General features: G+C 42.1%; 1 protein-coding gene across 2 annotated transcripts in view; it reads left to right on the top strand.

Annotated features, from left to right (window-relative positions):
* The window catches only part of GPR143 (G protein-coupled receptor 143), a 34,383-nt gene extending 20,142 nt beyond the window's left edge, over window positions 1-14,241 (top strand). Inside the window, exons 7-9 of one of the 2 annotated variants that reach the window (XM_084617255.1) lie at window positions 2,971-3,088; window positions 5,580-5,832; window positions 11,292-14,241. In XM_084617255.1, the coding sequence (XP_084473381.1) occupies window positions 2,971-3,088; window positions 5,580-5,832; window positions 11,292-11,371 (451 nt within the window). In that variant the 3' untranslated portion in view covers window positions 11,372-14,241. Of the gene's footprint in view, window positions 1-2,970; window positions 3,089-5,579; window positions 6,144-11,291 lie in introns of those variants that run through there. The other variant, XM_084617256.1, reaches the window with a different exon arrangement.
* The last annotated feature ends 700 nt before the right edge of the window (window positions 14,242-14,941 follow it).

Raw genomic sequence — 14,941 nt, 5'->3', positions numbered from 1 at the left:
ATGGCCTGGGACCCTCACATGCAAGATGCCAACTGAAGGTTTTGGAGAACAAAGAGATCAGGTGGCCTTCTGGCCCAGGAAAGAGACAAAGGCCAGAGGAGGGGCAGGAGAGTTTCAGTTTGGAGCTGGCTGGGGAAAGCGAGGGAGGCCCAGACCCGGGGTCTGGCCTCCCTGGCCCCAAAAAGGACCTGACTGAGGGGTCCTGTTCTCTGTACCTACAAGCTCTGTTTTGGATTGTGTTCCTGTCATCTAATAAACCTTCTGTTTTACTGACTGGCTGAGAGTCACGTCTGACTGCAGAAGTGGGGTGCAGGACCCTCTGGCTTCCCCAGGAGCCCCGCCTCTGTGGACTCGCTGTGGAAAGCGTATGGTGGAGCAGGGGATGCTGAATGCTCCGAGGTCAGACCCAGGAAGGTCGAAGCTGTGTAAGCTTCTTGTCCTGGAGACAGTATGCTCACAGAGAGGCGGCTCCCCCAGAGTCCTGACTGGCTTCATATGGAGTAGTTCCAGAGCATTGCTTGGTGACCCTGTGAGAAAGAGTCACCGAAGAAGAAGACATTTTGATTACAAGGCACGGGATAATCCCATAAGAAACCCCAAACAACAATTCAAAGTTGAATTCTTTAACCAGGTGCTAAACTGTGCAATACAGTCAGTTGAAGAATGTTTCATGCAGCTCAAGGAACACAGCAGTATATTTGGGATGTTGTATGATATTCCAAAACTCCTCACTATACCTGAAGAAGACTTACACCAGCAATGCAGGGCACTAGAGACAGTGTTGACACATGATGACATGCGCGATATTGATGTGAGTGATTTAGGTGATGAACTGAAAGCCCTTTCAAGATACATTTCAGCAGGATCAACTCCAAAGGCTGTTCTGGAATATATGTGCACAAACAAGATGACCACCCTCTTTCCAAATGTTTTCGTTGCTCTGCGCATACTTCTAACACTTCCTGTAACAGTTGCCAGTGGAGAACCCAGCTTCTCCAAGCTGAAGTTAATAAAAACACATCTACACTCCACAATGACACAGGAGAGGCTGGTCGGTCTTGCAACCATCTCAATAGAGCATGAGCTGGCCCAGACTGTGGACCTTCAGGAAGAAGTTCAAATCTTTGCAACCAAGAAGGCAAGGAAAGCACCACTTTGATTATTCAAACAGATAAAAATGTCAGTGTTAACTATGCAGACAAGAAAAGTTACATTTGCTGTTCAGGCATTTGAAAGTTAAGTGTCACTTAAAATTTTTGAACTAGGCATTTTAAGTTGTTAGTTCTCCTTTATTGGGGTAGGTAGCAGAGCAGAACCATGAGAGGAGCTGAACAGGAAGAAGGCAGAATTGAGACCTTTCAAAGTTTTGGCCGAAGCGAGGGGGCATGGGGGCATCATTTGAGCTCCCTACCTTAGGTGCTAAAATGTTATGGGCCGGCCCTGGATGTACCTTAGGTCATGCATGGAGCAGCTTGTTAAAGTGGACAGGCTGGGGGAATGGAGCAGGGAAGAAATGAGGGGAGGAAGGTGGAGGGAGAAAAACATGAGGTTTTCATATAGAATGGGAACTTGATTGCAAAAAGAAAATGGCAAAATCCTTTTTTTTTTTTTTTAAACAAATGCTGGACTTAGGAAACCAGCCTGACCCATTTGACTATGCAGGAGAAATACAGAAAAATTGCACTAAAGTCTGTTCACTAGGGCTAAAACCTGGGCTTTCTGACATAGCCTCTCTTTGGCGCTGAAGATTATTGATTCATTTAACTTGATGTTTGCTATCTGACCATGAGCTGCCCTTGTTGGTAAGAACTATTGGTACATTATGGCAATTTCAGAGTCATCTGTAATCCTCTTTTGATGTCACTTTTAAAGTCCATTTTAATTTAACTTTGAAGTTTGTGGTTGTTTAGGAAATGATGTGCAGCAATGTAGCAATGCTATATATATTTAGCGTATGTATGAACATTGCAACTCTACTTATGTGCCGTATTATAATGTGACCTTGATACCAGAATGCCCCCTTGTGTCAGGACATAATGTTGCAAGACTCTTCCTCTTTAACACCCCTTGTTGTCCCAGTTCTGCAATGGTCAGCTGCCTCCATGGCCCAGAGGCCAGCTCCTCAAGTCTCAGTCCAGTCCCCTTCCAGGGTTAACAGAACACAAATTAAATCCTAACTCAAAATAGCCACCTGGGCATTAAAGCCCACAATATAAACACTAACCCTTCATAGAGACCCAACATTGTCAAGGTTGGGCCTCTGACTGGGTCAGGTTACTTGGGTTAGGGCAGGAAAAGCCTTCTTTCCCTTTTCTGGCTTCACCCAGAATTGGCCTGTACTAGATACAGCCACTGCTTTTTATCTGGCCTGCTGGGTCGTGATTGGCCTCTACCTGCTTCCGGTCCTGCTAGATCTGGAGGACCAACTCTCTCTGGTTTTGCCTGCAGCTGATCATGGCAACCACTAAATGTCTGAACTCACTACCCTTCCCTTCTGGCAAGGCACCTTCTTCTGCCAGGGTATGCCAAGGCAGTGAGGCCTTTGGTCGGAAGCAACAAATGCCTGGTACACCATGTCACAGGCTGCAACTATAAGAAGGTGCTGATGATGACATTCTCCATTATAGACTGTAGTACATTCTAGTCTTGTATTTTCTAATCAACCTGATTTAATTCTGCATTTTATCAGCCTGCAGCAGGGTGGAATGCTAGGATTTCATTCTGTTTGGTTATGTCTATTTCTTTGTCTCAGGCTGGGTTAGGAAAAGGATTTTGTTTCCTGATCATATTCTCCCAGACCTGCTGCTCCTTCATATTGTTGGCCACAAGCTTTAGCATTTAAAAAAACCCAACAGATTTCTCCCTCTCCCTGCCAACAATCACCACAATTATGCTTTGGTAAAGAAACTACTGTATATACAAAAAAAAAAATCTGTCTTTTTCTTTTTCTCCTCTTTATCCCTGCAACAGCTGGTCATCGAACATCATCAATGAGAGCCTGTTGTTTTACCTTGAAATGCAGCCAGATATCAATGGAAACCCCCTGAAAAATGTCAGAAATGCTGCACTGATCACATGGATTATAATGGTAGGTCAACCATGATTTTTATTAGTCTTGGAAGTAGCTTTTGTCTGACAGGAAGCAGCACCACTGTAATGATTGTTTATTTCTTTCAAAATATAATCACCACTCCATACAAAAAAAATTGGAGAACATTTTCCAAGTCACAGGAACTATTCTTCATATGAAACTCTGCAAGAAGAATGAAGGAATGCATTTTGCCCTGACTGACCCTTCTGTGCATCCCTACTGAAGTCAAGGTGATTCATTCATTTTTAAGACCAGAAAGGACAGTTATGGTCATCTATTGTGTCTTCCTGAATAACAGACTACAGAGTTTCCACCAGTGATTACTGAATACAGGCTAACAACTTGGGTGCTTACTAGCAATTTCAGTCTGTATTTGTAATGAAGGTTATTTGCTTTGCTCCTTAAAGCTGCTATGTAGAAAACATCTGTATATAGAGAGAATAATTACTTGAGAGAAAAATATAGTGGTCTTTCAGAGCAATGATCTCAAATACTGTAGGAACACTACTAAAGCATTTTGGACCATTACTGGACTGTGATTTACCCATCCCCCCATAGCGTAATGTTCCTGGAATAGTCAAAAGGGGTTATTCTGGAGTTGATGATGCAGGTAGCTTCTTTGGGGAGATCTTACATATCTGCAAAGCCTCTTAGTAAAAACATGCTCTTTGTTTTTCTTTTTGAAATGACAGAACAATTTTCTAGAGGAGGGTCAAGGATATATTTGGATGAGTGTTTTTATTAAGTGGACATTAAACATGTGAAAGGCACTAAAACTCTTTTAGTTTGAGTTATGGCATAGCTCTAGCTCTGAATAATTCCCTCCCTTCCCACTTTCTGGGATTCTTATAGAGATTTAAAGAATCTGTGGCCAGACGGGCCCATTTGATCATCTAATCTGACCTCCTATATATCACAGCCCATTACATTTCACCCACTTATCCATGTACTGAGCCCAATAATTTGTTTGGCCAAAGCGTATCTTCCAGAAAGGCATCCAGTCTTGATATGAAGATGTCAAGAACTGGAGAATCCATTGCTTCCCTTGCAAGTTTAACCCATGTTACCACCAATTTTTCTTCTCTTAAAACTGCCTCCCCTATTTTTGTGTCTATGTGCGCCTTGGCTACAGCCCTCTGCCCACAGAGGACTCACCAGGGCTCCTTTACAAGCATTGTTTCTAAATCTGCCAGTCAGTGGAGCATCAGTATTCACCTTTCAATTTTTGCAGCTGAGCCTGGCTAATCTGGCCTGCAGTATTATGGATGAATGTACGCCTCTTGTGTATGGAACATGCCCCCCACTCCCAGAACACACACGATACTCTGGCACCTCCATCTCCGAGGACCTATTTCTCTCTTTCCAGATTTTATCCTACATTAGTGTTACAAGGGTTAAATTACTCTTCCCACTCCCCCAGCACACTCTGCTTCCTTCTGACAAGCAACCAGGCACCCCCAAGTACCTACCTCTCCGTTTCCAGGTTTCATCCTGTATTAAAGGAGTAAGTGATGCCACTCACATGGTGCCCCCTTCTCTCCCAAGGGCTGAACACACTCATGTGACACAGCTCTCGGCTTTTGCTGGCCTGGAGGGCAAGAGGTCAAGTCTAGGAATGAACTGTTTGTAGGCTGGCTATGAAAATAAAGTGCTGATTTCCCAGGAGAAAAATAGAAACATCCAAAGCATTTACTTGCCAAATATCCAAGGAAGTGGGGACAGAAGTGATTCTTGAGAGACTGTCTCAGCTGGCCAGTTTTTTAATCCAACCATGATGGACTGGTTCATGAGTCAGCAGCAGTTACAAGCGGACTGATCACTGTTTAAGAACTTGGTTATCTGTGAGTGGCTGCTCTCAATATGTTTGGCTCTGCTTTCACTGAAGTTTTATAATTGCTCATGTAAAATAAAATTCATAAGACACAGTGGAGACTGTTAAAGCACATTGAGGGCCATATTTATCCCTGATACAACTCAGTGGAGTAGCTGAGGTCAAACCAGGCAAGCATTTGACCCCTTGTGTTCTCAGTGTTATTGTGTACCAGAACAAGGCCTTTGGTTTCTTACCTTGATTTGCTTGTGGCTAGAAGAAACATAACATGTACTTTCATCTGGATGCAGATGGGTGAGTTTTACAACATCTCTCAGAGGCAGCAATTTGTTCACTGTGAGGAAAGTCTCTCTGTCTATGCTGTAATAAAAAACCCGAGGCATGGCCAGGCATGCTGAATTGGGCTTGTGGGGTTTGGGCTATACAATAGCAGTGTAGACATCTCCGGCCTGGTCCCTAATGTCTATACTGCAATTGTATAGCCTGCAGTCCTGCGAGACCAAGTCAGCTGACCCAGGCTTTGAGACTTGGCACCGTGAATTTTTTATTGCAGCGTAGATGTACCCTTAATGCACAGGAATGGTTTCACTTGGCTTGAAATTCACCACTCTGTTGATTTTAATTCCCATCACAATTCTCCTTTCTTCTCTTTTCCAGGGAGTGCTGAATCCAATGCAAGGCTTTCTCTTCACACTCGCTTTTTATGGCTGGACTGGGTGGAAACTGAACTTGAAGTGGCAAAAGAGAGAAATACCGTGGGAATCAATGTCCACATCAGCTGTTGCTGACAATGGCTACCCTTCTGCTGTTGGATCCTCTGTGAACTACCAAAGCAACATCCACAACTCAAAGAAGACAACAATAGCCAGCAGCCAGCAGACCGATGAGGCCTTAAGCATGCTGTCTGAAGGTAACACTATCAGTGATGACAGGTTATCCAGAAACTCTCCTATCTATCAAGGCTGGTAGTTTGCATAGCATAAAGCTGAATGTTACCTCTCCCATTGCCATGACCCTTAATTAACGACAGCACAGAGTGCATCACTATTTGCTCCAGGGCTTGGCTGGGGCCTTGTCATCTGTCACATCCTACATATTTCCTGGAGGCATAAAAGATAACTTATGTCTTCAGTCCCCTTGTAGTGAGTGTGAGAGAAGATGATTCTGTTTGATGAATGCCTGATTGCTTTCCATTATGTTGGCAGCAGTCTTTTTGAAGCTCAGTGTTTCTTAATTAACCTCATTGATTTCTTTTCGTACATTTTTGTTTTAACCTCTCTTGTAAACTGTACTTCAGCAGAATATTATTTTGTTTAATAAACAAATTACTATTGTGTTGGGTTTTTCTAACTCTGGCCCCTTGCCTGACTTTCAGGAGAGCAGCTCTGTATCTGGAATTCTATCGCTAGGATTGTAGGGACGCAAAATTGTCATCCTTAAAACAATGTTCAAATGTTGGAAAGACACAACTTTGGCACAGATATGAATTTGCATTGTTTGCATATAGAACCCTGCTTAATAACTCTTGTTTTACCCTGCCCATTTTAATTTTAGTGGGATATTTAACTGTGCTTTTATCTAAATGCGGTTGCAATTAATAGGAATATAGTCTTTTCGTACAGTGCAGTCTGGTATTTAAACCATTAAGGGATGCAGAGTATAATTTTCAGTCATCTAAATGACTTTGGTGCCTAAATCCAACCAAAAGACAGTGAAATGTAACCTGCAGTCCAGAGGAATGGTCTATTTGATTTCCTAGTTTACTGAACTCCAGGAAATTCAATCAAGAATATTTATTTCCTTCCTTAACTATTGTGCTCAGCACTGTGGTGTCTACGCACCTGTGCCCAAATACTTGTTAAAACAGGTTGATTGTTAACTAGCTATTGGGACTCAGTCTACAGTGCTTGTGCATGGTTTAAACAAGGGTTATCACTGAATGCGATGAAGTGAGCTGTAGCTCATGAAAGCTTATGCTCAGATAAATTTGTTAGTCTCTAAGGTGCCACAAGTCCTCCTTTTCTTTCTAGGTTACTGTGTGGTTATACTGACCAGTCCAAACTGAGCACCAGTTTTAAAAAACATGGTAGTCCAGGCATAGGTTAGAACAAATCTTTAAGTCAATTCAAACAATTTTGTACTGGCTGTCCAAACTGTGTTATAACTGATTCTAGTACAACCATGTTTAAGCATAAATAGATCATCGAAAACCGGTGTAACTTTTTTTAAATTAAAGAGTAGAATGATAATAGCCATACTGCTGAGAGTTCCAGGAAGGTCAGAAAAGCAGGCTTAGTTGGAGCTAAAAAAAATGTGATCTGACTATATTCAATAAAAAGGAGATACAGTAAATTGATAAATGCTGGGACTGATCTTTAAAGAGCTGCAGTTGCTTCGTAGAAAATCTTTAAAATCACACTCTTTAAAAACAATCAGTCTATCTTTTTTTCTCCCCAGCCCCACACCTTTTTTCTGTTAGTAGGGCCATTTGCATGTAACAGGATATTTTATTTTGTAAGAATTTCCTCTCCTCCAGAAGTTAGTTAGAAGGAAATTCAAAAGTAACATTAACAACAAATGTTTGAGAGTCAGGAAGCTAGAATGTGGGACCAGTAGTGTAAAACACCTACCTCACAGCAAGTCAGGAAATACAGCTATGTTTCCAATGCTGACCTGAACTCTGCTTATCCACTCTCACTGGGTAGGAGACCCACTACTACTTATCCCATGATAAAGAATTGTCTTCCCCATTTTGTAGATGAATTACAGTTGTATGGTCTTGGCTTTTATGATGATAAATCATGCAGCCAGCCTATATCAGGTAGGGGGTTGTCTCAGGCTCAATTTGGGAGCACACTGGGAGTATTTTCAGGTTGAATGTGGAAATATTTATTGCTGGCCTATGTCTAGAGTGTTTGGTCTCAAATTAGTATTGGGAAGGTGGCTCAGGGAGAGTGGAGATAAAATCCAATCCACAGTAGGACAGTAGACTGAGTCAGGGTCTTGTGGAACACACATGAGATGTGGCTTCTGCCTTAGACCATGTCGGGGCAGGGCAGTCTGGGCTCTAATTAATAGTAATATCTACAGTTTACTGGCCAGTCAACACTTTTCTCTGGGACATTGGGGTGTCCGTGACTCTCAGTTGAAAGGTAGATGTGGAATGGTGATTGGGCCAGGGACCAAATTACCGAGCACTTATACATTCAAAACAATTGTCCAGCAAGTTACATTCAGCTCAAACAACATAGGTTAGGGACATACCCACAATTAATTGTACATGATCGTATTTTGCACACACCAGAGCATAACAAAGCCCAGCTGAATGAACACTTGAATAAATAACATTGTAAAATATATAAATAATATAACAAAGCTAGAACATAATTTGGAATAAAACGATTAATGCAGTGGAATCCTCATGATATGGGTATTTGTGCATCATGGTAGATGATTAAACTAACTATGTTCCAAAAGCTATATGACAACAACAAGCTGGATTATTAAACACAAATACACAATATATGTTCTCTGCACAAACTCGACGTTTGGTTTTAGGTTGTGTTAATTATAACAGTAAAATGCAAACGGTCAGGAACACAGTGTATCTTATCCCCTGCTATCATGGGATGTGCTTTCCCAAACCAGCCTGAATTTATCCATCGGGGTAGAGTGGGGCTACATTTTGCCCAGGCAGTTTCATACAGATGATCACGCTAATTGTATGGCTGAAATGCAAAGAGGTAAAGTTCTTGCACACCAAAGCTACACATTTGAGGTTCCTCTAGCTGTTAATTGTTTACGTGTTCTGTACATCTCTTAAATCCTTCCTCTGATCTCCCCGATTATATATACACTGAAGAGGCATTAGAATCTAAAATGCTTACTATGGCTTTGGTCTAGGATGCCTATTTCTTCTGCCGTACTACAAGACTTGTACTCCTAAAGGCAGCATAATATGTATGTGAGGAGAGGTGCATCATCTTCCAAGATTCAGTTGACCTTGACAGGGGAAGGGTTTATCAAGATCATATATACAGCAGTTACACATGGGGATGCTAGGGCAAAGGGTGGATAAGTTGGGAAAGTCTGGATGAATCCAGATGGTGGTTTGGTCACTCACCTGTTAAAGAGGTTTGCATTCTGTTAACAAACATAATGTTCCTAACATCCATTTGTGCCTCTCTCTCTCTCTCTCTCATCTGAATGGAAATCACTCTCTTACTTACATTCCCAAGTTAAAGGATGGTATTCTTTTAGCCTGAGTAAAACCTCAAACCACAACAGACTTTAGATACATAGGATGGATTACACCAGGATGAATTTGGCCGAGAGAGAAAGGAAATGATTTAGCCTTTCATGGCCAATGGTAAAAACCATGACAAAAACAAAACTTTGGTTTGATTTAGAAATTATATCAATTAGCATGTAACTGTCAAATAAAAATAAACCCAACAGCTTGTGTTTCTATGGTATTCAGGCAACAAACAATACTGTTAAGTGCCACAGAAAGGTTATTTCAAGTTTTGTGTATGAAAGGAGCCTCCATCTTCCATTTATAAATGTGAAGATCTAGTTAAAGATGAACTAGAGAGTTAGTTTCCAAGATGCTGTTCTCCTTTGTAGTAGCCAAAGAGCAAATGTTATCATGTTCTACACCCCACAAAACACATTTTTTGCTAGGACTTTAGCAGTAGGAATATTGTTACAACTCCAATGCCACTGTTAAGTTATCTAGCAGTAGGAAATACAACAAAACAGAGCACTTTTACAGTGGGAATCTTCCAGTGGCTGGATTAATTGACTTCAGAACTACTTTGCACCACTCAGGTGGCATGTGCTGGATAATGGGGTTGATAGTATTTTGAGAGTGCAATGCTTTAATGCTTACCTAAAGAGAGTGTTCCCTTTGCGTAAAATTTACCTCACCTCAAAGCATGGATTAATGGGCTTTGAGCAGGAGAAGTGTGAACATAAGAACAGCCATGCTGGGTCAGAGCAATGGTCCATCCAGCCCAGTATCCTGTCTTCCAAAAGTGGCCAATGACAGATGTGTCAGAGGAAATGAACAGAACATGGCAATTATCTAGTGATCCATTCCCTGTTGTTCACTCCAATTTTCTGCCAGTTAGAGGCTTAGGACACCCAGAGCAGGGGGTTGGATCCTTGATCATCTTGGGTAATAGCCATTGATGGACTTATCCTCCGTGAACTTATCTAACTCTTTTTTGAACCAGTTATAGTGTGTGGGTTTGGAAAGGTAATGCCTCATCTCAGTCTGTGGGTGGGGAATTGTGGAGCTCTGGATCCATTACTCCAAATAGCAGGCTCCAGGCAGTAGAGACCATAACATCTATCCATCCATACAAGTTGGACTTGTAGCCATTGGATCCACAAAAACACAGTCAGTCTCTTATCCCACCTCCTATTCTAGCTTCTCACTCCCTTTCTTGTCTTCCCTGGCCTATTTGAAGCTGGTGCAGAATCTAGCGCTGATGTGTACAGGGTGTGTGGACAAAGGCCCCTGTACACCTGTTCTGCAGCATCCTGAGAAACCATGGAAATGTGTAAAGAACCTCTCTCTCTCTAAAAATAAGGTAGCATTTTAAAACCATTTAGCTCTGAGACGTTTTGTTCAAGAAGCATAAAGAATAAATTCCATCATACCTGCATTAGATGAAGTGTTCTTGTCCTACTTGTCACACTCCCAAGTAGTACCAGAGCTAACAACAATATCTGAACCTAGGTGGATGTTAATTTCAGCTAGGAAAATGTACAAGCAACTGGCTGCAATGCGCTGTGGCCTATTACAGCAGATCTTGTGTGAACTTTCTTTTAAAAAGCCAACTATCTCCCTTCAGGCTACAGTGTTCAACAAAATACCACAGTTTCTGTGGAAATGTCATGAACTTCATCCCTCCTCCCCCATCATGTGCCCCCATGTGACAGGGAGATCCGCATATTTGTTGCTTTAACAAATATCTTTGCTCAAGGCACCAGAAATTATTGGCCAACGCTCACAGACTCTCCCACAATCACATTAAGTACTCTAAGTTTAATAACCTAGCTCCCCAATAGCTCACTGGGCAATGCAATCAACCGTTTCCCTAGGAATGCAATTACACTGAAAGCAACAAGGCACAGGATAGATAAAGATAACTTTTGCTGGCCTCACATACTGTCTGTCTGAATACATAAACCTTCTGGCCAAAGAGCTCTGTGGTCTGAAAGCTTATGTGCTGAGACTCCTACCGTATATTGTTAAACAGAACTAGCACTTTGCCATCTTATTTTTTTAAATAACCCAGTCAATAATTATTTCCACCTATTCCTGAAAGTAACAGAGTCCTTTCTCTTTTGTTTTGCTAGGTTCTGATGCTAGCACAATTGAAATCCAGATCCCAAGTGAGCTACATGACTTAGAGGAGAATGATGCTGATGTTGAATAACTTGGAAAACTGTGAAAGGCATAAGTTGGGTATCTGGAGACACGAAGACGTTCTCAAGGATTTGCCTGATTGTTTCCCCTCTTTTATAATTCACGTATCTTCCTCCCCTGCCCCCCAGCGACGCCCTCAGTACATGTATGATTGCTGAGTTCACTTGCTCTTAACAATTTTCTAGCATTCAAATTGAAAGAGCACTTTTTTGATAGATTTAAATGGCCTGAGCTGTGGACTAGACACAGAGGGTCAGATTCAGAGATAATGTTTAAGGTGGTTTGAGTTAGACTTCTTTACATTCACTCATCCTTACACATGGCTAGAAAGTGTAAGTTAAAGTACAGAGTAACCACCTTCAAGAAGCACCTGCTTATGAGGTGCTTTCTCTGTTCAGCTCTCTCTTCTCACCCTTCAGTATGTGAACGTAACAGGGTTGCCACTTACCACTAGTGTGCCTCCTTGCGTCTTGGTCTGGGAATGTAGCTCTCACGGCATCCGGTGCCTCCTTGCTGCGTGTTGATCTGTGAGTTGCTTCTGTAACTTGGCTCTCTGGCCAGGTCACCATTTAATCCACCCCTTCTAGAGTTACAAAATCCAACAGGACAAATGACCCAAATGCCATCTCCTGAGGCTGTTCATCCCCAGCTTGGGGCTCTATGCCACTATACCAGTGGCTAGCGGGGGAACTCGAGCCTGCCCACTACTCCGGGTTCCAGTCCAGGGATTCTTCAAGCAGCAGCCTAGATCTGCTCAGTCCTACTCCCAGTTGCTGTTTTACTGGGCTCCATCCTACCCAGCCTCTCCATCTTCTTGCCTGTTTCTGGGTTTACCACTGGAGCTTACTCTATTCCCTGTGACTACTTCACCACCCCTAGCCTCTTGCCAGACTCTTTACTCTAGGGTAGGATATCCAGGCTTACTCTCTGCCTGGACTTCTTCCTTATCCCTGATGGTCTCCCTCCTCCAGGGAGTGACTGCGGACTCCTTCCCCTGCATCTCCCTTCTGCTTTCAGCCTCCTGGCTTTATAATGCTGTCCCAGTCCTTCCCCAGCAGGACGTCACTCTTAACTAACCCTGACCCTGCATCTTGCCAGGTAACTAATTGGCCTCTCAGGCCCTTGATAACCCTAAAAGGGCTGGTGTGGGGTGCACACCCCAGTACAGTGAATTATACAAATTAGGCTCCCTTTGACTCAGATTCTAAGGTGGTGTGCAAAGGGACCTGTAAATTACATAATAAGGTGGTGAAAGTCCAAGCAAGTAAATCAAGGGAGTCTAGATGGAATCTAAGTTGATATAACATATACATTGAAGGGCTGGATGTAAATTATACTCACTTTTACTCCCTCTTCATTTACTTAAACTCTCCTCTGAATTTGGTCCACATGGTCCAAAGAGATGATTCATTTGCCAAAAAAATAAAAAATAAAAGGCTAGGCAAAGACTTATTTTGAGACTGATGGATGTAATTATGATGATGATTGTGTACTCAAGGAAATTTAATGCAAATTCCTGTCGAGTCTAGATTAGCATGACCTAGGTTGTTTTAGGGTGACAGATTAATTCAGCATACTGGTTGACTGTAAAAAAAAAAAAGTTTCTGGCACAAGCTGGGTGTATTTTTAGTGAGAAAAATCTGATCATTTTGAATTTGTACATCATGCACTGTATGTACGGTATCTTTCCTGCTGGTGGAAAATGCCATGCTTTTATTGATATAGCTTTGCTTCTTTTTGTTTTGTTAAAACCCCATGGGCCAGACCTTCATCATGAAGTCAATTAAACTATTCCAATTTACACCAACTGAAGATCTGGCTATGTGAGACATTCCTTCTGGTTAAGGTCCTTTTAACTAGTTGTTATAAAACTAACTGCAGCTTTTATGTATGTGTTGTCCTTTAATGTCCACAGTAAGACTTAGAACCTTACAAAGACTGTAAGCTACTTTGACCTATAGCTATCTGAGCTATAGTTCAAATTCTGTTGTCAGTGTATCTCAGCAGAGTTGATGGAGTCAGTGGAGTTACGCTGGTGTAACAGAAACAGAATTTGGCCCTACGTATTGAGTTTGGACTCTTCTTTGAAGATAGTTATATTTTCAGATTATAACAGGAACCATTCTTTTGGCCGAGTAGAAAGGACATATTTTTCCCTCTCTGGACAGGATGACTCAGGAAGAAGTGAAAAAGCCAATAGCTGCCTTTTCATTTACCTCATATCCCTAACCAACCAAATGAGTATTTGAAATAACTGTAGGTGTCACTTTGTGATGTTAGAAAGAACTCTTCAGGAAAACACTTCTTGGTGTAGAGGCAGAGGAGATCATATACCTTTCCCAAGATTCAGGTAGAATCCAACTCACTTTAGGAGTGTTTGCAGTGGGTTGGAAGAGGAGGTTAATCCCTAACAATCTGTAATCTGCATTGGAAATCACCACACTGACTTTAGCTCAGCCGTGCTTAAAACAGAGAAATATTGAATAGAACTGGAATAGTGACAGTCTCCTCCTGGAAAATTACCAGAGGTTGACTCATGAATGTCCTCAGATTCACAGTGCATCAACAGCAGTATTTCATCAACAAGAAATCTATCCACTGCTGTATAGAAGATCAGAGTAAAAGTAATTCACTTCCACAGATTGAAAAACAATATACAACTTCTCTTCAACAAATTGTACTTAAAATAGGCACCTAGCCACTGTACAAGACAGCTTCAGGTCATCTACCAATGACACTGGTTGAAGAAAGCCAGTGAAAACTAATTTGAACTTTGCTGTAACACACCTGTCAGAATGGCAGACATTTGAAGCTTTCCAGGACATGGACTGTGTATTCATCTGTGTTTGTAGTGGGCTCCCATCCTGGTTTGGGACCTTTGGCGGCTACCATAATACAAATGATTAATAATGAGTTGTTTCACCGTGATCCACGTGTCTGTTTCTTTACTGAAAAGTACTTTTTGAAATGGTCAAGGGGGAGAAAGCTGTATGACTGTGTGTTGCAGTAAGCTTGGCAGCCAATGTGCAGAAACTTCTCAACATATAACAAATTCCTATTACTTGATGTTCCTCTCAGTCACATGACAAGTTTGCCAAATAGAGATCAGCCTGCCACAGTCCCTCAAAATGGAGTAAATACTAATTAATATCAAGATGTTAATGATCTACAGCAATACTCCCCCACTGCAACCTGTTGCAGAGGAAAAGGGGGTCTGATCCTCCTTACTCTCCAGGCTGCCACCGCGACCCTCACCAGGAAAAGCGGCATAAAGAAAGAAAGAAAGAAGTAGTAGTTCCAATATGATCCTGAATCTCTTTAGAATCGGTTGACAAAGGGGTGGGGCTAACTCAGAGACAAAAGGGTTTTAAAAAGCCAGCTCCTAAGCGACCAGAGGAGTTAGCGAACAAGGGTGTTTTGTGAGGGAGTTCTCCAGGTCATAGGCAACGACTTTGTGGGTGCCTCCTAGGCAAGGCTGAGAGCTTCTTAACCAGGCTCTAGCCTGCCATCCTTTGATCCCTAATCCCTTTAGGATACTTTGACAAGGGGATGGGGCTAACTCAGGAAGAACAGGGGTTTA

This window comes from Lepidochelys olivacea, assembly GCF_965140295.1.
Source record: "Lepidochelys olivacea isolate rLepOli2 genome assembly, chromosome: 1".
NCBI lineage: Eukaryota > Metazoa > Chordata > Testudines > Cheloniidae > Lepidochelys > Lepidochelys olivacea.
The sequence above is the reverse complement of the archived record's forward strand: the minus strand, read 5'-3'. Positions and strand labels throughout refer to the sequence as shown.